Source organism: Marmota flaviventris, chromosome 2, assembly GCF_047511675.1.
Source record: "Marmota flaviventris isolate mMarFla1 chromosome 2, mMarFla1.hap1, whole genome shotgun sequence".
Lineage (NCBI taxonomy): Eukaryota > Metazoa > Chordata > Mammalia > Rodentia > Sciuridae > Marmota > Marmota flaviventris.
Genome location: NC_092499.1, coordinates 202,020,103 through 202,044,589, shown reverse-complemented (window position 1 = coordinate 202,044,589; position 24,487 = coordinate 202,020,103). Strand labels below are relative to the sequence as shown.

At 56.6% G+C, this 24,487-nt stretch overlaps 1 protein-coding gene across 4 annotated transcripts in view; it reads right to left on the bottom strand.

Annotated features, from left to right (window-relative positions):
- Positions 1 to 6,440: 6,440 nt before the first annotated feature.
- Osbpl2 (oxysterol binding protein like 2) overlaps positions 6,441 to 24,487 on the bottom strand; it is a 34,169-nt gene continuing 16,122 nt past the window's right edge. For 3 of the 4 annotated variants that reach the window (XM_071609062.1, XM_071609061.1, XM_071609063.1), the window contains 10 exons: positions 23,237 to 23,371; positions 22,597 to 22,694; positions 18,841 to 19,023; positions 17,220 to 17,327; positions 16,637 to 16,726; positions 14,330 to 14,453; positions 11,907 to 12,044; positions 9,702 to 9,825; positions 9,023 to 9,113; positions 6,441 to 7,569 (listed from right to left, as the gene is read on the bottom strand). In XM_071609062.1, coding sequence (XP_071465163.1) covers positions 7,467 to 7,569; positions 9,023 to 9,113; positions 9,702 to 9,825; positions 11,907 to 12,044; positions 14,330 to 14,453; positions 16,637 to 16,726; positions 17,220 to 17,327; positions 18,841 to 19,023; positions 22,597 to 22,694; positions 23,237 to 23,371 — 1,194 coding nt within the window. In that variant the 3' untranslated portion in view covers positions 6,441 to 7,466. The remainder of the gene's footprint in view (positions 7,570 to 9,022; positions 9,114 to 9,701; positions 9,826 to 11,906; positions 12,045 to 14,329; positions 14,454 to 16,636; positions 16,727 to 17,219; positions 17,328 to 18,840; positions 19,024 to 22,596; positions 22,695 to 23,236; positions 23,372 to 24,487) is intronic. The other variant, XM_071609064.1, reaches the window with a different exon arrangement.

The window sequence follows — 24,487 nt, the reverse complement described above, 5'->3', positions numbered from 1 at the left end:
GACCCAGGAGGCGCGGGTGTCACAACGGCCGCACGGTGGCCTGAGCCGTGGCGGCCGATGGCCCGGGTGCCCTGGAGGGGGCGGCGCGCCTTTCCGCGGCCCGAGCGCCCCGCCGTGCCGCCCTCCGCTCCTGCCATGGACAGCGGGCGCGGGGCCCTGCGAGGGAGACCTGTAAGCTGACCTGGCTCCAAAAAGAGCCCAAGCGGGACGCGGCTGTGCGGGGCAGCGCCCTGCTTCAGTCCCCGGCGCGGAAAGAAGGATCCGTACAGAGTGGGCCAGTGCCCTTCCCAGCCCGGCCTCCGCTTATCCTCGACACTGCCCGGAGTCGGTGGCGCCCGGTGCCATCTGTCACTTCCTGAAAAGTACTGATCCACTCGACGTTGCTTCCGAGCTGTGTCCACCTCACATGGCCCTGGCGCGGGCGACTCAACCCCAGCTGTTCTGCTGCGGGAAGCGCACCTCCTTCTCCGGTCTTGGTGAACACAGGCATTTGCTTCGTTTTTTTACTACAGTGTTCCAATTTTAGATCAAAATTTAACTGATCTAAATATTCACTATTTTTTGTCTGAGAAAATAGCTGTTTTCGTTATTATGATTATTATTATTGTACTTGGGATTGAACCCAGGGGTGCTTTACCACTGAGCCACATCCCCTATTTTGAGACAGGATCTTCCTAAATTGCTTAGGGCCTCACTAAATTGCTGAGGCTGGCCTCAAATTTGTAATCCTTTTTTGCCACAGTCTCCTGCTTCCCTAGGATTCCATCCTGTGCTATCATGCCTGACTTCACTCAAGTTTAGCTTAGACTCACCAGAGGTGGGTCTGTGGTCTGGATTGTCTGCAATGCTGAATATCTCCAACCCAGGGCTTCACTTACCCAGAGAAGCTTTCTAACACTGAGCTACACCCCCAGCCCTACTTTAAATTAGTTAATATTCTTAATGTCTTCCTCTTAATCTTTTAAAAATATTTTTAGTTATAGGTGGACACACAATACCTTTATTTTATCTAGTTTTTTTTTTTTTTTAACGAGGTGTTGAGGATCAAACCCAGGGCCTCACACATTAGGCAAGTGCTCTACCACTGAGCCACAACCCCAGCCCCCTTCCTCTTAATTTCTAATATGGTAACTATCAATAGATAAAGCCCACATGAGCAAGAGTTCTTTGGGGGTCCTCCATAATCGTGTGTGTGGTGCTAGGGATGCAACTCAGGACCTCACACCTGCTGTGTGAACTGTCAGCCAGTAAGCAACATTTCCAGCCTCTGTGATTTTTAAGAATCTACAAGTGTCCAGAGACCAAAGTGGCTTGTGCCACATCACTGACCCAGTGTGTTCACGCAGAACAGGGAACAAAGTGAGACGACCCCGCCTGGCTCTCCAGGCATGTGGCCAGCAGGCAAGTACCACTTGTTCAAAGTCATAAGACTAAAATGTGCCACCAGCGGCCATAGCTAATGGCACTCTGCAGGATCCAGAGTCCACCCTGCTTCCTCAGGGCCATGGGCACCAACAGCCCTGGCCACCAAGGGCTCTGGAGTCAGGGTTTGCTCCAAAGGAGCAGGAAGCCTGTGGCCAGGGCTTCAGAAAGCAGAATGCATCATGCATGCTTCAAGAGGTGTTCCCCCTTTCCTCCTGTGGGCACTACAGTGAGGGGAGGACAGGCATTAAGGAGGCTGTGCCAGGGTCCTGCCTCCAGGAGGGTGGCTGGCCTGGCCTGGCAGAGGGCCTGGGCACAGCTGCGGCTGGTAGGCTCTGGCGCCCCCTGCTGACACAGTGCTGTCAGGACTCCTGCACCCTGGAGCACGGGGCCTGTGCAAGGAGGCTGCCTGGGAGACGGGCATGATGGTGTCTGCAGAAGCAGCTCTGCCAAGTCACCCTTGAGCTGCAGGGTTCAGACTCACCCATCAGATTTCCAAGGAAGTCTCTGTTAGTCCCGTTTGACAGCCCAGGGCTGGGGCAGAGCCCAGAGGCAGAGCACTGCCCAGCATGTGCGTGGTGCTGGGGATCAGACCCAGGACCACACAAAAACAAAACAACAAAACCCAGCCCCCACTGCAGAGAGCAAGCCCCCCCCCCCCCCCCCCCCGCTCTGGGTACCCTTGGTGAAGGAGGGCAAGCAGCCACACACACAGGACGCAGCCTGCAGCTCACCAGAGCTTGTCCAGACTGCCAGGGCAGCATGGCGGGGGGGGGGGGGGGGGACACAGGGCTCCCCCACGCTCCTCCATGAGGGGAGTGCAAATTATGCCTCACCCTTTAGAATGACTACAAGCAGGGGAGAAAGTGCAGGTGCTGGGGACCCCCGGTGGGACCTGGGAGACACCTTGGCAGGTGTGGGCTTTTTCTTAACACTTTTATTAGCAGACTTGAGTTCCTAGAGCAATTTTAGGCTCCCGGCAGAACTGAGCAGAAAGTGCAGACGGTTCCCACTACCCCTCCCCACACTGCCGCCTCCCCAGCTCAGCACTCTTGTCACTCGGACACCTCCCTGGGACATGGGGCCATCGCCCACACCCATATTTACATCATGTTCACCTTTAGTTTATGCTACTGTAGCAATGCCCCAGACGGAGGTACACAGAACAGAAACTCACTTCCAGCAGTTCCGGAGGCTGGAAGTCCAAGAGTTCCATGTCTGGAGGCGGCTCTCTGCTTCCTAGATGACCCTGGTGGCAGAGTCCTCTGGAGGGCAGGAACACTGCACCCCCACATCGGGCAGGCACAAGAGCTGTCCAGAGACCACGGCAGGACATCTCCTCCATCAGGGCCTTATTCCCTGCCACAAGGGAGAGGCCCTCTTCTCAATCCCATCACACTGGTCATTAAGCTCTAATACCTGAAGTTTGGAGGGACACAGGGAAGCCTGGCAGCTTGCACGTTCCCTCCCCTGAGCACTCACTCTCGTACTTTTCACGTAGAGGTGGTACTGGGGGTTGAACCGGGCCTCAGGTGCGCTAGGCAAGAGCTACGTCCTCGGCCATTCTTATCACCAGCCAGGGCCTCGCTAGGTTGCCCAGGCTGGCCTAGGACGTGCCTCCTCCGAGTGGCCGCTGTGCCCAGTGCCCCAGGTTTCCGTGGTTGTGTCTTTTCTGGAATGCCGCATAGTTGGAATCAGACGGCGTGTGGCCTTTTCTTGCTGGCTTCTCCCAGTAACATGCGTATGGCTTCCTCCACGTTGCTCGTGGCTCAGAGGTGCGTCTCTTAGCACGGACTAGCACCCCAGCACCTGGGTCTCCTGCTGAGGGTGTCCTGGTTGCTCTGAGCTTTTGCAATGATCATGAAGCCCTGTAAGCATCTCTGCGCAGGCATCACATGTTTGTGGGTGACACCAGCCTGGATTCCGTGGCAGGAGCATGTCCGTTTCCCAAGGAGCTGGCTGTGATCTTCCAAAGCTGCAGGACACTTTGCACTCTTGCTGGCTCAGCTGAGAGCCACCCTCCACTTCCTGTCAGCGCTGGTGTGGGTGGGTCTCAATGTGGCCTCGGCCAGGTGTGTGGAGTCCTTCCCTGAGGCCATCTGTGACTGGCCGTGACTGCTGCCTCCCGTGCACCTCTGACACGGTGGCAGTGCTGTGCTGTTCGTGGTGAAACATCCAAGGCCCACGTGTCCCAGCTCATGCCGCCTAGGTATTTCCCCAGAGAAATGAAAACAGGTGTCTACACTAACACCTGCACCCAAATGCCCGAGGTGACCTTTTCCACGACTGCCCCGAGTGCAAGACTCCCCACGTATGCATCAAGGTGCGTGAGGCGTGGCAGGACACCCTGCCAGCCCACATGCTCACGGCAAGCCAGATGTGCCGTCCCGCAGCTGGACTGTGGCAGGGAAGAACCCCTGGGACCAAAGCCATACTGGGGGGCCAGGGCTGGCAAGGCCTGTGACCAAGGGCCCCCATGGGGCTCGCCACAGGGTCAGACTGGGGGTAGCTGGGGCATGAAACCCTAATGGCCTGGTGAGGGCAGTGACATGCTCTGCGAGGACAGCAAGACACAGCAAGTGGGTCCTAAGAGTAAAGCCTCCAGAGCCGGGCCACCGATGGACAGCTGCCCCACTTGGCTCACCTCCTGGGTGGCAGGCAGCTGCTGGGCCTCCTGGAGAGAGCCAGGCAGCAGAACTCTGCAGCCAGTGGACTCCACAACTAACAGCAGCCTCTGGGCCCCAGAGGCACAATCAAGGCTGCTGCCCCCCAGAGCCTGGACCCTTCGTCGCCCAACAGGAGTGGCGAGTGCCCCCCACCCCTCCACGATAAGCAGCTTTGACAGACAATCCACCTGCTGACGCTCCCAAGGAGCACGTGGTCCAAACACCTGACACGGGCACGAGGACTTGCTGGTAGCCATCTGTAGCCCCCTTCAGAAAGGCCAGGGCGCAGAGACGGTGAGACGCGGTTCCCGTCAAGTAAATGTCAGCTGCGGCCCCTTTTCAGACTAGAAGCTAACATTTCAGGACTGCAAGCTGACATTTATATTCACGGATCTGCCCAAAGTCCTCAAAAAACACCACCAAGAATGACGGAGCCTGTTAACACAGGTGGGTATCGACAGCGCCACCGACCCCGTCGACGTGGGGGCCGGCAGTTACTGAAGACCATAAAGACAATCCACGTTGCCACGTCCCCTCTGCCTGACATTTTCCTACCCCGTGGGCAGGATGAGGTGTTGGTGAGGGCCAGCCATGCACAGCAGTGACGAGGACGCTGAGCACTTAACAGCCTGGGTGTCCTGCCTTCCCGAGCGTCTGCCAGGAGAGCTGTCCTCAGAGCAGTGCCTGGGCAGGACCACTGTCCCCCAGCGTCCCACCAGGAGAGTGCTCACATGCAGCGTCCCTCTCAGAGATCTCAGCTGGCTTGCAGAGGCCTACCAGGAGCTGTGGATACGGCCCGACAGAACACGGCGGGGAGACCAGGCCCGGCTGGCTCCCACTCCACGTGGAGAGCTGTGGGAGCACACAGGCCTGCCGGGCGGCTTCCAGAGCACTGTGTCCGGCAGCGGCCAGATCTCGCTGGTGCTGGTGGCAGAAGCTCCCTCTAGGGAACAGCAGCATTCTGAGGGGCTGGTCCTGGTGGCAACCTAAAGAGGCCAGATGCTGGGTGCCACCAGGGACCGGGCCTGCTCCTCTGAGCCTTCTCATGACCAGAGGACACCTGGCAGGAGGATGCGGGTGCTGGTGCCACCTGCTCCCGACTCCACCTGGAGACGTGCCAGAGCGGAGGTGGTGTGGCCGACACCTCAGACGCCACCCGTCCGTTAAAGACCTCTCCTGTCAGGCGGGGGCATGTACCTGGAAACCCACCTACCTGGGAGGCTGAGGCAGGAGGGTTGCAAGTTGGAGGCCAGCTTAGCGAGACCCTAGGGTTGTAGGTCTGTGGCAAAGCACCCCTGGGTTCAATTCTCAGCATCACAAAAACAAAAACAGATCTCCAATGTGCCTGAGCCTGTGCACTTTTCGGTCAGGAGCACCTCAGGCCTTGAGGGCTGCAGGGGGGAGTCTGCCCCCTTTCCCGGAGGGCCTGAGACACCAGCTGCTCTCAGGGTGCACCTGTGTAAGGCTGCACTCCCAGGCAGAGGGGGACCAGAAGCACCTCCTACGTCCTGAGGAGCTCGAGACCAGACACGGGCATTCCACGGGTGTGCATGGTGGTTTGAAGGTGCCACCAATGACTGACTGCCTTGGCACACAGTTGTCTCTGTCTTGTTTTGGGCAGTCCTGGGGGTTGGACCCAGGGGTGCTCTACCACTGAGCTACATCCCTAGCCCTTTTTCATTTTTTTTAAAATTTTGAGACAGGGTCTAAGTTGCCCAGGCTGGCGGGGAACTCCTGCTCAGCCTCAGAGCCACTGGGGTGACAGGCAGGGACCCCATGCCCGATTCACGGCTCTTTCCTATCGCCCTCCTACCTGTCCCCTCTGGCTTTTGACTTAGGCACATGCTCAAAGGGACTGGGAGTGGGGTCGTCTGTGTGGCTGAGGAGCCCCTGCAGTGCCAAGAGCTGGCCTTGGAGGGGTTGGGAGACGCAGCCAGCTGCAGTGTTCTCTCAGGCAGAAAGAGATGGAGCCCTGGTAAGATACCGCGGGACTTCTCACAGCAGTCATCCAAACGCGCCTCAGAGCAGTACCCTTCCACCTTCTTGGCTTTCTGAGCCCAGGCACGACCATGGCCTGGAAAAGCAAGCAGCCTCCACCAGAGGCACCCAGGGTGCCCTGTTCTAGGCACCCAGCAATCTGGACTCCTCTCCTGGAATGTCGTCAAGGCCACTGTGCCCTGGATGCACCTGAAGTCACCAAGTAGCTCTGCTGGGTTCTGAAGGGGTGCTCTACAGATGGGGGCCAAGGCTGGAGTGTGGCCTTGTGTGCACAAGGCCCCAGAGGATGATGGGGAGGACACAACACCCTCACTCCCAGTTTCCAGAGCTACAAACCAAGCTTCCAAACCCGCGTTGGCTTTTAAAAGAGTTTTAATAGCAAAGGTGTCTCTGAAGCCTGGGCACACGGGGGCACCACCTCTGCTCAGAGGGCCTGACTCCGTGACCCGCACTCATGCATGGCCAGGTGTGTACCGTGCAGGGGCGTGTGCACACACAGCAAAGAGCTCCTTGTGACCCATGGTGCCGACACTTCCACATGAAGGAACTGTCCCTGACAGAGGGATGTGGAGATGGACACACCTGCTGTGGTTAAAGGACTTTAATGACACAGGAAAGCAGGTCCTGCCTCTAACCCTCAGGCACAACCCAATGCGACTCACTTACACTGCAACATGCATGCTGGGAACACGGGGACACGAGACTGCTGTGGGCACGGGGAGGTGGTGAAGAACGAGCCCTCAGAGGTGTGGGTGAGGGCACGGTGCCCGCCGGGCCTCGGGAGCACTGTGGCCAGAGGAGCTCACCCTCACAGCAGCACCCCTGGCCGCCTCGGCTCAGAGGCTCGTTGGGACGGTCCAAACGGGGAGAGGAGCGCATTTCTGCTTTTCAGCAAAACACCATTCAAGTAGCTTTAACTTAAATATTTTAAAATTAATCTTTACGTTTCTCAAGATTGGTAAAAAATACAGACTCTGACAGCTTTCATGTCACTGGCCTGGCCACTCGGGGAGCCTCCACTCCCCCTTGCTGTGATCCTGATGGCAGTCCCTGGCCTCCTGGTTGCTTTCAAGATCCACCTGCCCCTCTTTTCAGAGGAGCACACGCCGCCCCCCCCCTTTTAGCTACCGATGTTGTGACCCAGCGAGCGCGGCAAGCCCAGCCAGCCTCACTCGGCCCCCCAATGGGAAGGCAGGGTTTCCTTCTGAGGCCTCGGGTGGCACTCTGTGAGGGACTGCCACAGCGAAGTGGGTCAGATCCTTGGTCAGGGATGAGGTCACCTCCACCACCTTGGCCAGAGAAGTTGGGCTCTGCCGTGGCAATACTCAGAGCGCCACTCGGGGTCCGGCTTGCAGGCCTCTGGGCTGGGCCTCCAGGCCCTCAGTAGATGTCGGGGCAGTCCGAGAAGTTCCGCTCGAAGTAGTCCCCTGTGTAGAGCCAGTCCGGAGTGCCCGTGTGGGGGTTGTCGCCCGGGTGGAACCACCTGTGGAGCACAGCGAGGTGGTCGCAGGGCCCGGCCGCCACCTCTGCCCCCAACAGCAGCCCAGGGGACTTGAGAAACGCGGCTCAGGGAAGCACCTGCCACTGAGTTCCCCATGTCACCCTCGTTCCCCAACAAAACCACCAGGATCTATCTCACTTAAAGCCCTCCCCAGCAGGCCATCCTCAGAGAGTGGCCCTGGAGCAGAGAGGTGGTGCTCCGCAGTCACAGCACCCTGGCCTTGGGCCAGCGTGTCTGCCCTGCTCTGAGGGAGCTCACGGAATACAGGGTGCTGTGTTCCAAGGACAAAGTCACCATTATTCTCACAACAAAGGTTTTTATATTCTTAAAAACAAGAAAGGAGGGCTACGTTCAACTGTTCTTTCCTGGAGCAAGGCAAATTCAAAAATAAAGACAGTAAACTAAATTGGATGCCTCAGCATCAAGAATGGGCTTCAAAAACCCCAACCTCATTGTTAAGGGGCCTTGAAAACAAAGACCACAAAGAATGAAGCCTGTGGGCTCAGTGGCCACACCTGTCATCCCTGCTACCAGAGGCCTGAGGCAGGAAGATGCAAGTTCCAGGCCAGGCTCAGCAACTCAGGGAAACCCTGTCTTAAAATTTAAAAAATTAAGGTCTAGGGATACAGCTCAGTAGTAGAACTCCCAGGCCCCCATACTGAAAAGAAAGGAAAAAAGAATGGCACCCAGTGGTGGCGCCTGTGGCCAAGGTCCTGGGGAGGTGGAGGCTGGCCACCCAGGGAGACCCTGTCCCAGAAAACAAGAAGCCTGGTGAGAAGTACCTGCTCTCAGGTCCAGGGGTGTCTGCAAGGACTGAGACTTCCACACGCACTGTGCTTAGTCTCCCTGTGCTCAGTCACCATGCACCTGAGTCCTCAGGGAACAGGCCCCATTCATGCCAGGACCACCACAGGAGGAAGCAAGGTGACAGCTCTCTGTACCCTGTGCACAAGGCCCCTGGGCTCCACCCAGTCAGCACAGCAGAGGGGCCACGGCAGGCTGCGTGCCTCATGTCCACAGCTCTCCGAAGGACCTGGGCTTTGGTCTGGAGCTCAGCTGCAGGACACAGTGGGGCATGGCCTCTGCCAGCCTTGCCATGGGTGCCAATGGAGAGCGTCACCAACCCTCACGGACCCTTTTGCTTCAGTGAGTGGCCGAGTCTGAGCTACGTTTTATCCTTAAATTGGCCACATTGGACAAGAGTGCTGTGTGAGGCTATGAAGCAGGTCAGCCAGGCCCAGGTCTGAGGTGACCTGGCCTTCGTGCACAGCCTGCCCCGGTGGGTGACTACAGGTTGGTGCGCCACCCAGGGGCTCAGGCCCTCACCTACGTGTCGAGACCAGCACAGTCAGGGGGTGGGGGTCACTGCACCTCACCACCAGGCGTACAGGGCTGAGGCCCCAGGAGTGTGCGGGCCCTCCTCCGGCCCCCTCACCTGGTCCGCCACTCGGCCTCTTCTTTGGCACGCTCCCTGCGGGCCTCCCTCTGCTTCTCTTCCAGCCGATCCTTCTCCTGGCTGGCCAGATCTAGTCCAAGCAAACGGAACTGGCTAAGGGTGAGGCTGGCTCAAACCTTCTGAAGATGCCAGAACCTTCTGCCCGGCCTTGGGAGGACCCCTCCCAGGTGGCTGCCTCCGCCCGCCTGTTACAGTGTGTGGGGAACCGAACACGGAGCCACCCGAAGCCCAAGCAGGAGAGCAGGTGCTGGCGGCCATCAGCCCCCCCAAAGCATGCACATCCTGAGCCCAGGGCATGGCTGCCTGCTCTAGACAGGGATGGAAGTGGCCCCCGCAGCACCCTCATGGGGTGGGTTCTCTGCTGAAGCACCAGGATCACAGCAAAGCCCGGGAGCCCGCTGCACAGGTGTCCCCCTGGGGGTCCTGCTGTCACCCGGCCTGCACTGGGGGGCAGGGAGCAAGTGTGGGGTCAGGTGGAAACCTGAGGCCTGCCCGGCACAGCGAGGGGGTGGCAGGGGCCGCTCAGGGGCTCCCCATCAAGGCTCAGCTGAGGGAAGAGCACAGACGGACCATGCGGGCGGCCTGCGTGGACGTGGAATGAACTCAGACCACCCCGCATCCACCCACACCGGCACTGTGAGCCCAGCCCAGCACGTACCCATGTTGCCGTTCTCCATGCCGCGGATGTCGGGGCGCAGGCGGCAATCTGTGGGTGGCAGGGTCTTCTCCATGCCGGACTCCAGCTCGTTGAGGCTCACAGTGAAGCTGGTGAAGTTGTACATCTGTGGGGACGTGGCGGCACGCGGTCAGCACCACAGTCGGTCAGAGCCACAGGCACTCTGGACCTGCTGCCAGCAGCCACACAGCACCCGCTCTCTAAAATGCCCTGCCAGCCCGCACCCCGAGGCCCGCCACCCTGTGACCACCCATGCCCAGGGCCGCAGGCTGACTCCCAGCATGGACAACGGTGTGTCGACAACCGCAAGCTCTGCTCAGCAGAGGCCAGACTGCCGTCCACTGCACGCACTGCACCCCTGCACTCGCCCCTCCGGGTTGGCTCCTGGCTCCCACCTGGCCTCCTCTTCTCTTCCTGTCACATCCAGCAAATGGCTCGAGGGCCATAGGAATGCGAATCCCCTCTCAAACAACTCCCAGGGTGCCCACGTCACTCCGCAAAAGCTAGGGTGGTCAGAATCCCCTGCATCCTGCCCACACGGGCCCCGGGCCTATGGCCCTCTTGCATACTCTGCTCCTGGCCATCCCCTCTGCCTCCCTCCTGGACCCCTACACTGCAGCCTCTCTGCTGTGCCCTGTTGTTTCCCTGGGCCACGTGGTTCCCAGCCAAGTGCCCACTGCCTGCCACCAGACTGTTCTTCTTGAGTCTGCTCCCAGAACCCTGAGCCCACTGGCAGGCAGGAGGCACTCGACCAGCACCACTGAATAAAGGATGAGGGAGCGAGTGTTGTTCTTGGGGCTGGAGATATAGCTCAGTGGTAGAGTGCCTGCTTTGCATGCATGAGGCCCTGGTTCGATCCACAATACCAAACAAACAAAAAAAAAGAGGCTGGCCTGGAACCTGTGATCCTCCTGCCTCAGCCTCCCATGTTGCTGAGATCACAGGTGCACCAATTATCATTCTTAAAGAATCTCCCTCTGAAACAAACTATTTCTCTAAAACATAACTGAAAATAGTGCTGCTGAGCTGGCCATCCCTCCCAGCCCAGCAGCGGTGGCTGTGGAGAGGGGCTGTGCTCCCTGTCCTCTCTACAGAGCTGGAGATTGCACTGGGGGCCTGCGCTGCTCTGCCAGCACCCTGCCACCAGGCTACGGCCTCAGTCTCCCTTTTCTTATTTTACACACCCTGTTATGTGTGCAGGCCACAATACCACCACAGAAGTCGTTAAATAGCACATAGACCTCATGCCTATATAATTTATGATAGATATGAAGTAACAGAGTGTGTTATGTATTTTTTGGCTTGTTATATGTAGCAGTATGGTTTATTACAGAATAAATCCTAAGTGAGGTTTTCAAGGGTAAACGCCACAGTGCCCTGAGCATCTGCATAGGTGAGGGACTGCACATGGTGGTGCACACCTGCACTGCAGCTGCCAGGAGCTAGGGCAGAGGTCCCTGCACCCAGGGATTCAAGGCCAGCCTAAGCAACACAGCGAGACTCTGTCTCAAAGAGGGGTCAGCAAAACAGACTCTACAGAGAAACTTGGATCCCTGCCCTCCGTGTATGTGTGGGGGGGTGCTAGGGACAGAACCCAGGGCCTTGTGCATGTGAGGCCAGCACTCTACCAACTGAGCTCTAGCCCCGGCCCGGGAGCCCCCCTTTTTCTCTTAGCTGTAGGTGGACACAATACCTTTGTTTTATTCGTTTACTTTTATGTGGTGCTGAGGATGGGACCCAGGGCCTCACACTTGCTCAGCAAGGTCTGTACCACTGAGCCCCAGCCCCAGCCCTGGAGCCCCTTTTTGATGAAAGGCAGTCACTGCGGACCTCAGAGGGCAGGTGGGGCATCTGCTTGGTGGAGGAACTGGCCGGGGCAGCCGGAGCCGCCGCACTGTGAGCTGTTGGGAAGACGCAGCGCTGCCAGGCCGCCAGATACCAGGTCTCTCGGGAGCTCTGCAGTGGGGAGGCCCTGTGGCTGCATCACGGGCACCTGCTAGGGTGGCCGCTTGGAAGGCCAGCTGTGGAAATGGTGCAGTGGTGTGATAGGGCTCCCTGACCCAGGGACAGCCAGCTGAAGCCATAGGCAGGAAGGCACGGACGCTGGGCAGGGGAGGATGAGGCAGCAGCTGACTAGGCAGTGGGCAGGCTGGACCTAGAGGAGGCTGCAAGGCACAAGGCACAGACCTGGGCTGAGTTGGGGGGCCGGCTGTTGACCCTCCAGAGCAGCCTGCTGCCGGGAATGACTGGCACGGTCTCCTGGGCCATGGGCACGTCATCAGCTGCGTCCCCAGCCACCTCGCTGGTGATCTCAGGTCCGACGTCCTGCAACACAGGACCCCTCAGAAGAGCCTCCCAGACACTTGAGACCTGTTCCCAAGCCCCCAGGAAAAACAAGGGTCAATTTTTTTCTTTTCTTTTTTAACTAAGAAGAAAATCAAGCTGGGCATCATGATGCATGTCTATAATCCCAACTACTAAGGAGGCTGAGGCAGGAGGATCACAAGTTTGAGGCCAGCCCCAGCAACTCAGCAAGACCCTATTTCAAAATAAAATGAAAACAGGGTTGGAGGTGTAGCTCAATGATAGAGCACCCCTGGATTCAATTTCCAGTTAAAAAAAAAAAATATATATATATATATATATATATATATATATATATATATATATATATATATATATATATATATATAAATGATTTAAATTTTTTTTTAGTTGTAAATGGACACAATACCTTTATTTTGTTTACTTATTTTTATGTGGTGCTGAGGATCAAACCCAATGCCTCACATGTGCAAGGCAAGTGCTCTACGGCTGAGCCACCCTAGCCCCTATTTTTTTTTAAGTCAAATTGTCTCCCTAGTTGGTGACACCACCCACCCTCCAGCTTATGAAGAGGACTCGGGCTCCTGCTCTCTGCAGGGCCAGCACACTGGGCTTTTCCTCCTCCTACAGAGAAGACAGGCAGGGTGGCAGCAGGTGTGCTGTGCCCTCCTCTGCATGTGAGCTAGACCCTGTGGGGGCCACCTGCCTAGCAGGGGACTTGCCACACCAGTGCCAGGGGCTTCCCTGGATGCTGCTGCTACCCTCAGGCAGGAAGCTTCCCCAAGGCTGAGCTCATGGTGGCTGGGCAGCTCGAGGTTGAGCCCCAGGGCCCATCCCTCCTTGGGAGAGACACTGCTACGCTGTCTTCAGAGCCCGTGGGTCCTAGGTGGAGAGGACAGTGGTCACTGGATGCAGCTGTGGACCCACTTACACCCAGTGGTCAGCACTCGGGAGACTCCCATTCCAGGTCACCCAGGGCAAGTGCAAAGCTGGTGAAAACACCCCAGGACCGCACCAAGAAGACTTCCCACTCCAAGTCTACACCAGGGTGCTCTCCACCAAGCTACATACATTTACGTCCCAGCCCTTTTTCAGAGACTGGGCCTCAGTTGCTGAGGCTGGCCTGGAACTTGCAATCCTGTTTCAGCTTCACAAGTTGCTAGGACTACAGATGTGTACCACCGTGCTCAGCCCAATCCTATGTGAAATTTTCTTTTCTTTTTTTTTTTTAATGAAAGAGAGTTATTAGGGGAGCTGGGATTGTGGCTCAGAGGTAGAGTGCTTGCCTAACATGCGTGAGGCACTGGGTTCCATCCTCAGCACCACATAAATATAAAATAAAGATATTGTGTGCACCTATTACTAAAAAATAAATATTAAAAAAAGAATTCGGGAGATATTAAAAAAGAAAGAAAGAAAGAGAGTTATTAGGAAAGATGTGTAGCACCATGCATGAATATCATAACATGAAAACACTCAGACTCCTGGAAGGGGCTGAGGAGGTTCAACATTTTTGTGAAATAAATACTGAAGATCTTGAGTTGGGCACATGGGTTCACATCTAGGAAACATACCATCCCTTCTGTACTATCAATGTCTGCTTTTTTTTTTTTTTTTAGCATTTATTTGTTGTTGTTGTTGCAGCTGGACACAACACCTTTATTTTATTTATTTATTTCTATGTGGTGCTGAGCCCAGTGTGGCTGGCCCTGCAGAGATAAACCCAGCGCCTCGCACGTGCTAGGTGAGCGCTCTACCGCTGAGCCCCAGCCCCAGCCCCAGCCCCCTCAGGTCTGGTTTGAATCTCAGGAGTAACCTGTCTTAAGATCACTGAATTCCCAAGCTCTGGGAAATCCTTGGCAATACTCTGACTGCTGAACAGATCACCTGGTTCCCAGGATGGGAGAAGCAGACATGTGGCTCATTTGGCTTTTCACACAGGCCTAGGGAATGTACCTGAGCAGGACCCTAAACCCAGAGCTCCCAAAGACACGGGCTTGCATGAGGCTCCAGCGGCTGCTCCGGCCAGGGAGGCAACTGCAAGCCATGGTCTAGGAGAGCAGCCGCGACACCACAGGACACAGGAGACCCACTGCCCAGAGCCCAGACAGACAAGCATCTCAACAGATTCCACACACTCGTCTCTCCTGGCTGCGGCCAGGAAGGTACCACAACCCCCCCGCCACAGGCAAGCGGAGGGCGAGGCTGACCCCAGAGCTCCAGGGAACAGCACGGCCCTTGCCACAGGCTCCACCCGCCCAGAGTCTGCCCAGAGAGCCACTCACCAGCCTGGCCTTCCTCTGGTGGTCCCCTCTTCTCTCCTGCTTCTTGAAGGACTCATAGGAACTGGGGTCGATGCCCCACAAGCACTCGGTCCACTTGCCGTAGATCATGAAGAGCTTCTTTTTGCTGTAGCAAAGGGTTGGGAGCTCGGTCAGGGCAGCCAGCAGCCACTCTGCGAACACAGCTCCCTGCCTTTGCCCGTGGGGAACGTCCCCTTCTGGCATGTGCTCTAAACTGGGGGACACCACTGGGTATAAATGCAAAGACGAAGATGGACTTTTAGGACACTGCTCATGTCACTTGAGAAGGACTCCTCCTAACCCTGATGCACCAAAGCAGAAAAGAGGGGAAGCCACAGAAGGCTAAAGGGGGCCTCAGGCTGTAGGAGGCGGCAGATGCACACTTCTTCTCCAAGGGCAGAGCTGTAGGTACCCATCTCTTTTTGCTGTGGGGATGGAACCTAGGACCTCACACACGTCAGATAAGTGCTCTACCGCTGAGCCACATTCCCGAGCCCTAGAGTCATTCTCCAAACACACTGGACGTTTGCATGCTTGTAGACCTTCCATTGACCACACCAACAGCACTTGCTTCCTCCGTGGCCACTGCCTGTCAGTCTCACCTCATGACAACCCTGGGGGCTCTCCGATGCTGGACCCTTCCCATTTTCCTCTGCCTGGGAAGAGCATGTGGTGGCTGTGCTGAGTTCATGCCCTAGTAGAGCAGGCCTGTCTCAGGGGCACCCTGCAGAGCCAGCCTCAGACAGCTCCCCATCTCTAGAGGAATTGTCCTCAGGTTTAGGATGGCTTTCTGATTTGGATCCTAAAGATCTCCAAAAAGCTCATGTGTCAAAGGCTTGGTCCCCAGTGCAGAGGTAGGGCCTTTAGGAGGTCACTGGATCATGAGGGCGCTCACCCCATCAAGGGATTAACCCACCAATGACTTCATGGCTTCATGGGCTGTTGGCCAGTGTGGAGACTGTCAGAGGTGAGGAAGCAGGTCACTGGGGGCATGTCTTTGAAGGGTGTGTCTGTCCCCTCTCCCCTCTCCCACCTCCTGGCCACCAGGAGCTAAGCAGCTTTTCTCTGCTGGGCCCTTCCACCACAATGTGCTGCCCCCACAGGCCCAGAAGCAACTGGGTCAAGCAACCATGGACTAAAACCTGAAATCAGTAGCCAAATCGTCTCCTGTTCAAGTGGTTTCCGCAAGTATTTCATCACAGCGACAGGAAGCCAGCCCACAGATGGAAAGCCTGGGGCCAGGCCCACTGTACACGCTCAGCGCCACAGGTGCCAGCCCCAGCCTGGCAGCCCACGGCCCCACAGACACAGCAGCCTCAGGCAACTCCACAGGAGACTGCCCGCAGTGCTGGCCACTAAGATCCCACCCACGGGGCCGCTGTCCTCTAAAGTCCACGTGCTGGGTCCTGCCATGCGCCAGGGGAAACACTGTCCGTCTCAAGTGTGACGGCATTTTACAGACAGGTTAAACAGGCAAATTCTGGTACTCGGGAGAAGATGGAGCAAAACTACTATTTTAAGTTGGAAACTAGAGTTTAGGAGCTAGAAGTAATCTCTTGACATTATATGGCCCTAATTCCTTGCTAAAAAAAAACTGATAAATTAGAAATCCAACACATAAAGAAATCAACACAGATGGGTTAAAAAATCATGAAAAATCTGTCATAACACCACCAACCATTTGTCTGCTTGCAAAAACTTGTCGAAGTCCCTGGTGTAGAGTGGAATGCACCAGGCCTTGCCAACAGCACCACACAGGCACCACCCACCCGCCTGGGGCCTGGCACAGCTGCAGCAGGGAAGGGACACTGGCTCAAAGTCTGAACCGCGCTCTGCTTGTAAAACCGCGCTTCTCTCCCGAGAAAAATCTCTCATTTCTCAGGCCAACTGGATATTTTTCCTTCTGGAAGGGAATGGGCTCCACCTCCGGTCACCAGAAGCTGCTCCCAAGATGGTCTTGATATGGGCTGGGTGGGGCTCAGTGGTGGAGCACCTGCCTGGCACGCGGGAGGCACTGGGTTTGGTTTCAGCATCGCATATAAATAAATACATGAAATAAAGGTCCATGGACAACTAAAAAAAAGACTGTCTTTATTTTCTCTTCCTGAACAAAGCGTCTGCTGTGACAGGCGCCTGGGTGGGGCACGTACGGCCACTGGCGCCCACTCAGGTCACAGCGCCAGCCTCCCAGGCTCACTGTTTTTTCTGAGGAGCTGGACTGAGCCCAGGGCCTGTGCGTGCGAGGCAAGCGCTCCCACCAACGAGCTGCGTCCCAGCCCCCAGACCTACTTTTTGTCTTGAATGTGCCCTTCCACTCTGTGAAGCTCTTTCCCAAACAGCCCGCATGGCCTGAAGTTCAGCACACACTTGTCGCCGGTCCTGTGGGAAACAAGCACGGGCAGGCGTTCACGACGTGGGAAGTCCTGAAAGGCCAGCCTGCAACACAGCAGGGCCAGAGGCCGGGCCGCGAGGACAATCAGTGCCACAGGAGGCCCAGGCACAGAAAAAGATACCACAACTTTGGGGTGAGAACTATGTGATCCGGTAAATCTACTAAAATGTCACTTAAGTGCTCATTTCAACTCAGTAAATTTTATGATTAGAAATTATATCTCATACTTAAAAAAACAATGAGTCATGAGTTCCCAGCATAAGGTATTACAGCCTGGATACTGGGTGATGCCAGGTGGTCACTGGTTTTTCCCAATAATGACACCACTCTTCAGTTTAAAATTTCAAATAAATTAACCACTCAGCCAATGTGGCACACTCGCCCTGACCTCAGCACTGGCCGGGACCAACCTAGCCAGCCAGGGCAGGGGCCCCTTAAGATGAGTGATGGGAAGGTGGCTGGGCAGGGCCTGGGCGTCACCTGTGGTTCAGGATCTCCACTGTCCCGTACTGCTCTATCCACAGCTTCCCAATGATGACATTGTGCACACAGCAGGTGGGATTAGTCCAGGTATAGGCTTCGCCATGTCTGGAACACAGAAGAGAACGTCAGGCGCAGCGATGCACAGGCCTGTATGACCCGAACGCCAGACCAGACATCCAGAGCATGACGCCAAGCCTGCCAAGAGCCGCCCAGGGCTTTGAAGTCTCTGCAGTGCGGCCCGTAAGCTCAGTGTGCTGGTGGAATTTATTTCTTCTTTCCTTTGTAGCATCAACAAAGCTTTCTACTTAAATGTCAAGACAAGTTAATAAGCAATAAAAGAAGACTGAGACAAGAGAAATGGCTTTCCTGTGAAGTTGTCAACAGAAAACCATTTCACAGACACACCATGGTAATGCAGTCCTGAGAAGCCCCGGCCTGCGGGGGGTGCACCCAGCCAGGCAGGGACACAGGGAGCGGGCATGCTGTCCACGCTCTCCACTCCTTCCCTTTGACTCTTCCTCCTCCCAAGCAGCCCTTCCCAGGAGAGACCCCCACATGTGATGCGGCTGACGGCTGCAGCACGGAGCGGCAACAAAGAGCCGACGGGGCAAGACCAGTTCAGGGCAGGACAGTGCACCACACCTGCACAGAGCCCCTGGAATTTCCTAGGGGGACCTGAACGCACTGACCCAAAGGGCCTGCCACTTTTCAATTCTGTGCACCTCACCCCAAAAGAAAACAACACATGAAGCAGCTCTGGCAGCCAAAATTTACAACAGGGACTACCTGCAGGGCCTGGTGGCCACATTCTGGGGGCGGCAGTGGGGGTCAGTCCCCTCCAGGTCCTCAGTGCACTGTATGGAAAGCAGCTAGGTGGGCCAATGGCAGGAACTGCACTGGGCGCGTGCTTGGAGCAGCTGCCGTCAGCAAGACCATCTCAGAGGACTGGCCGCCAAGGAGGGCCTGTCTGCAGTGGGCCTCGAGCTCCAGGGTGAGCTGGAGGCTTGCTGCCCTCTGGCACGTTCGGTGGGCGCTGGACTAAAGGAGGGCGGCTACTTTGCACTGTGACTTCCTTCCAGGGAGGGCCTTTCCCGGGGCCTTTCCAGATAGAGGCAGGAGACCTCTCAGAGGCCCTCCAGCAGTCCTCACCGCCACACTCCCCCCTGTGCGCACAGACAGTGGCTGCCGCAGTCTATGTTGAGACGCATGGCACACGGGGGCTGGGGCTACAGGGGCCTTTCATGGCTGCTGTCTCCCTAGGACCCCCTGATAGAGGCCAGCGCCACGCCTAGGCAGCCCTGGGAGGAGTTCCTGACCAGGAACGAAGTCCCTGCCAACTTGGGAGCAGGCGCTGGCCAGGCTGGCTCAGGTGCAGCCTGGTGGGTGCTACAGGTGAGGTAAGGAGCTGTGCTGGTCCAGGCTGGACGAGAGGACCAAGACAAGGAGTGAGAGAAGCACACTGGTGTGGAAAAGGGCAGTGGGCTCCAGCGTCCTGGGACGCAGCACAGTCCCGACAAACACTGTTGAAGCATCTCCCGTGGGCAGGCTGCCCATCCTGGGAAAGACCTCCCTGGAAGGAAGTCCCAGTGCGAAGCAGCCGCCTGCTCCTGTTACTCACTTGAGAAGCTCCAGGGTGATGGTCCCCCGGGGCTCCGCCTCCACACTCTTGCCCCAGAACTTGAGCTTCGGGTAGATGGAGCCATGGAACACGAAGTCCTGGCTGAGGCCTTCTGAATAGAAAGCGCTGATGGGAGGGTGGTGACTGACTTGTTCAGATATAAATCTGAACCCTAAATCTTCCCTGGGTTCAGAAATAAGGAGAGGAAGGAAAGGAAGAGAGAGGGAAAGAGTCACATTAGTGACAACAAACCCAACGGAAGGACAGCTCGCCTGTCGGGCTCAGGGCCCTGCCATCCCACTGCCCAGCAGGTCCAGCCCTGCTACTTCCAGTCTGGTCTGGCGGAGGTGCTGGGCACTAGGAGCCCCCAGGCTGTGACAGGCAGCAGAAACACAAAACAGGTGTTTCTCAGAAGGCACAGTTTGCCTGACAGCCACGGAGTGTCACTCCTGAGCACACCTGGCCAGCGTGCAGAGCAAGCGCTGGTTGGAGGCCTGCCCCCGGCCTGCTGCTCGTCCCCGGGGGACGCCTGCGCCTCACAGCTGCTCCCACTGCAGGCCAGCGTGGTCCAGAATACTCGCTTCAGCTCTGCAGACCCCACTGCAGCAAAGCCAGGGCTGACTGTGGCCCCCGGAGGGGCGTCCTGCCCGATCTTGTTATGAAGTTCCTGGAACTTCAGTGATGAAATGTCTTGCACCCCAAAATGTTCTTGGCCAGGAAGCAGGGCTTTGAGCAGACTCTCTTATTCAATAAAAATGTCAGTGTTTAATTGTTCCGGAACTGTGGATACACCTACAGTTGTAGTCATTAAAAATTATAAAAGCTAAACCACATAATTACTAAGTTATCTGGAATCAGAATTCCCAATCATTACAGAGGAAGGAAAGGTGAAAAATTAGGTTTTAAAAGGTTGCCTACCAAAGTCTGTAATTTACAAGATGAATACTTGTCTAAGAAAAGAAGGTGTATTTTTAGCCTCACTGAGGGATCTGCGGGATGTGAGCAAGGGTGCAGGACGGGGTCTGCACTGCTGCTGAGCGGGGCTGCTCGGCCCGCTTGGCCAGCAGAGGTGTGGGGGAGACGCTGCCCAGTGGGGCACGTGTGCTGGGACCTGGAAGAGCTGGTGCTTTCAGGCTGTGAAACTCCAGCTCCACCCAGACGGCACCCGGAAGGCTGGACCCCGTGCGCTGCGTCTCGCGCCTGTTCCTGTTCTTCTCACTCAGAGCTTCTTTCCATGTCCACAACCTCTTCCCTACTCTGGCTCCCCTGCCCGAGGCATTTTAATGACTCCAGCGACCACACCGCCAGCATCTGGAACACAGCCCTGAGCACGTGACTGGGGGCTTGCAGGCCCAACGACTAACCGACTAGCCGTGGCTGCTCAGGAGATCTAGAAAGGGAGTTGCTCTCCATGACTTCAAGACGGAAAGATGCCATAAGTGTACCTGGCGGGCGGCCCTTCCCTCCTCCCTACAGCCCCTCTTGCTAGGAACTGGACAGCCTCTGGGGGACGGTCCTGCCTCTCCCTGCGGGCCTCTGCATCACCATGCTCTCTGACCAGCTCCGCTCTCTTGGAGGCAATGTGGCCTGGACAGCAACAGCTCCAGCACTCAGTACTGCCAACAGCCGATCAAGCCACAAGCTCCTGGGGCGGGGGCTGGGCTGGGGCACAGTGTGGAGCGCTCGCCTGACACGTATGAGACGCTGGGTGTCATCCTCAGCACCACATAAAAACACATACCTAAATAAACATACTGCGTCCATCTACAACTAAAAGAATATTAAAAACAAACCAACCAACCAAAAAAACCCCACAAACTTCCGACAGTCCCCACAGCAGCAGAGCAAGGGGAAGGCCGAAGCTGAACCCTCCTGAATGGGGTGGGAGCAGAGCGGAGCCTCAACCACTGGCTCCGACACGCTTTCCCAACTGTAGCTGCTGCATCTCAGCAGACGCTCAGGAGGGCCTGGGTTGACAGTCGGCCGGCCCCCCAGATGGTGGAAGCCAGTGCTGGCACAGACAGGCAACCGGCCCCAGCCTGAGCAAAGCTCTTCACAAACAAAAGGAAACCTACCAAAATGGTTTCAGCAATGGGTTTTCACGGAGTTATATCTGACTTACATTTTCTACTTTTTTTCAAAGTTGCACATTTTCTAGGAAGAGTATGCTCTTATAGTTAAAAAACAGACTTAATAAAATATCCCAAAGGGTCATCAATTAACTCACACCCCAAATAGGAGGCTAACTGCTTTAGCAGGTTCCACTTTCCATGGGAAAGAGAACTAAAGCAGGACACAGGGGCCCCCCACTAGCACTGGGGCTCTGGGCAGCACCACCTGCACACAGCCTGGCACCCTGTGGCCAACAGCTACAATGCTCGTGGCAGGAACGGCCTGACTGACTGACACCCCGTCCTCCACGTCCTCCCCCACCGGGGCAGTCTCACTTGCTAAGCGCACCAAACTCAGAAAAGAGGTCAGTTTCCCTTCCCTCTTTCAGCCTCCCCCTCAGCATCCGGCAGACACTCACCTGCTCACCCACAGTGCCTGAGGGCAGCAGACTAAGAAGGTCCCTGGACACACAAACAGCCCCATGTCTCGGCTGGGCTGAGGGCACAGTGCTCTGGCACGGCCTTGCACCTGGGTAGTGCCCTGGAGTGGGCATTCTCACAGGGCACAGGACGGTTTCTCATAGCCCGAGGCTGCACAGTGTGGAGAGCTGCCCAGCCAGCCAGCCCTCTAGAGTCCCGGGCAAAAACAACACAGCCTCTGGGCTGGAGTCCAGGACCTGTGCCCAGTCTTGGTCTGCACTAGGCACAAGGGCAAGACTGAAAGGGAGCATGACCTGGAGGGTCCCAGGAGGGCAGGGACTCTGCCTAGAAGGAGCTCCCCAGGCAGGAGTCTCAGCCCACGCAGACGAGGCCTTATCTGCACCCCTCCTGGCCAGGATGCCCAGCCACTCCAGGGCCCGTGTGGCCGGTGGTGGTCAGTGGGGGCTGCATCGTGAACAGCGCCTCTGCAGTTACCCTTCTTTTTGGATTCACCTCTCTCTCTTTTTCCCCTGAGACGTGGGATTGAACCGGGGTGTAGTACCCACGAACTACACCCCAGCCCTTTCCTTTTGTTTTGAGACAGTATCTTACTACGTGGTCCAGGCTGACTTCGAACTTGTGGTCCTCCTGCCTCAGCCTCCCAAGTCACCGAATTATATGTGTGTGCCACTGTGTCTGGCTTGGATTTTTCTCTCTTCTAACAGTGTCCCCAAAGTGCTGCTGTAAAACGGCCTGGCTTGCTCATTAGTACCTGGTTTTGCCAAGGTTGAAAGCTAGCACTCATCCACGCTTCTCCACAAGCACGCACATCAGGACCAGGCAGCAACAGGCTCTTCTACAACCCGCCGCACACGACCCTCTGGTTCGCCCTGGTCTTGCCTCACTAGGGCAGGGCCTTGCCTTGCCACCATAGCACTCTGGGTGTTAAACAGCTTGCCCATAGCATCCCAAACCCTCCAACAGCTCCTCATGAGCCCAGACACCAATGCTGGAGAGAACCAGGCTCGCCTGTCACCCAAGAGCCCAACTTGAGTATTCACGACAGTCCCCCCCGCCCTTTTTTAAATATATTTTTTTAGTTGTCATTGGACCTTTATTTAATTTACTTATATGTGGTGCTGAGAATCGAACCCAGTGCCTCACACATGCTGGGCGAGCGTTCTACCACTGAGCCATGACCCCAGCCTCTACAGCCCCCTCTTACCTGACCAATTCATATGTCTCTCCCAGGAGCGGGTTGAATGGCTTGCCGGTCCTCTCCCACTGGGAAGCCACGGCCGAGACGGCAAAGGCAGCCACACACTGCGGACAACACATGGCAGTCAGAGCGACTTCAGCTGGAGGGCAGCACTCTTTCAGCCCGCGACTGCTCAGCCTTCTGCTAGAAACACTCTTCACAGTTACAAAACTTCCAGGGAAGTGCCATTTGTCACCCCTCACTTCCTCAAAGTCACGTCAAGGACCGTGCTGCTCTCCACCCCCACAGCTGGGCTCCCTGCAGACACTGGCACAGTCTGCCTCTCACATGATGTACCTGCAAGCGCTCAAGCACACACACCTGTGCCCACGCACACACACATAAAACACACGTGCACAGACACACACGTCCACACAGTCGCGTGTGCGCGCACATGTAGGGCAGTGGTGCTATAAGGACCTATGCGCATCACCTCCACCAGAAGGTGGCACCAGGAAGCTCTCAGGGCCAAAGGGCCACTGGAGACACGCTATAGAACAAATGCCGTGGCCTCCATGGACCTCCCACCCGTGGACACCCAGGACTCTGACTCCACGGTGTCATGTGCACCAAGACTGCTGTGGTGCCCACCATACACTCTGCCCACCTGCATCCTCTCCAGGGGCTGGGGCTGGTGGGAGGCCTTGTGAATAAGGTACACATGCTCCATATACTCCGTGATCCGCTGGAGGAAACTCAGGGGCTCGTTGAAGGCTATTGGCATTGTGATCTTGGACAGCTCCTGCAAGGGTTAGGGAAGACTGCACGGTTAGCTTCCTGCATGACCTGCCACCTGTGCCGTGAGCCTTGGCTTCCATCAGACCCTACATGGAACCTGATGCAACACTTCAAGGTCTTCCTATGCAGTGGCCCTGAATCCATCCCACACTACAGTGGTGATGGCAGAGCTGCTCCCAGACTGCTGCCCTCCGTGGTCCCTCCCGCCTCTACTTCCAGATGAATGGCGCCAGTGCTGAGCTTCCCACATCATCAAAGATCACGCCTGCTGGTGTACTCGCTAGGCTGAGATGGAGGACTGCCTGAGCCTGGAAGGTCAAGACCCGAACAAGCAGCTCAGAAATGAGACCCTGTCTCAGAAAAAGAATCACCCCTAGCTTCCATCACCGCCAGGAGGCTGGAGAAAGGCCTTGCTGCCTGCCAGGCCCTTCCACAGTGTGGTCCACCCACACCTTTCAGAGGTGGCGAGGTGTCTCTCGTGCTCCCGGGCAGCCCATGCAGAAGTGAGGCTAGGGATGCTGGGGGGACAGGGTGCCCACAGGGGCCACACATGAGCCAGGATTCTAGGAAGGAGATCCTGACAGTGAGGGCTTTCAGGACACACCTGCACACAGCAGGACAGGCTCCTCAGGGGACAACCAGGGTCTGAGTTGGTCAGAGCATGGACAGGCTGAGGCCTGCAGAGGTTCCAGGGACAAGGATGGGCTGTGGCTCACAAGTGGCCCAAGTGCTCAGAACATCTGGGGCAGGCATCGTGCTTGGCACAGTGCCACCAAGACAGGCCTGTCAGGCAACACCTGGGACATGACATCCTGGTAAAGGGCAGGGCTCTGCTTGCAGCCTGGTCCAGGAAGACCCTGCAGGCCAAGCCTAAGCACACAGGGCAGGGACAGCCCCAGAGCCAGGACAGCGAGGATGCTCCTCAGGCTGTGGACACTTGTAAACACTGGGAACTTGGGGACACTCAGGAGGCTTCGGCTGGAGTTATGGCAAAGGCCACTCTGGCACACAGGTTAGCTGAGACCACACGAGGGAGCTGCCCGCACACGAAGGCAGGAAGAATAGCAGCTTGCGACGCTGTACTCACCCCCTTAGGAGCAAGTGGAGGAGACCTGAGACA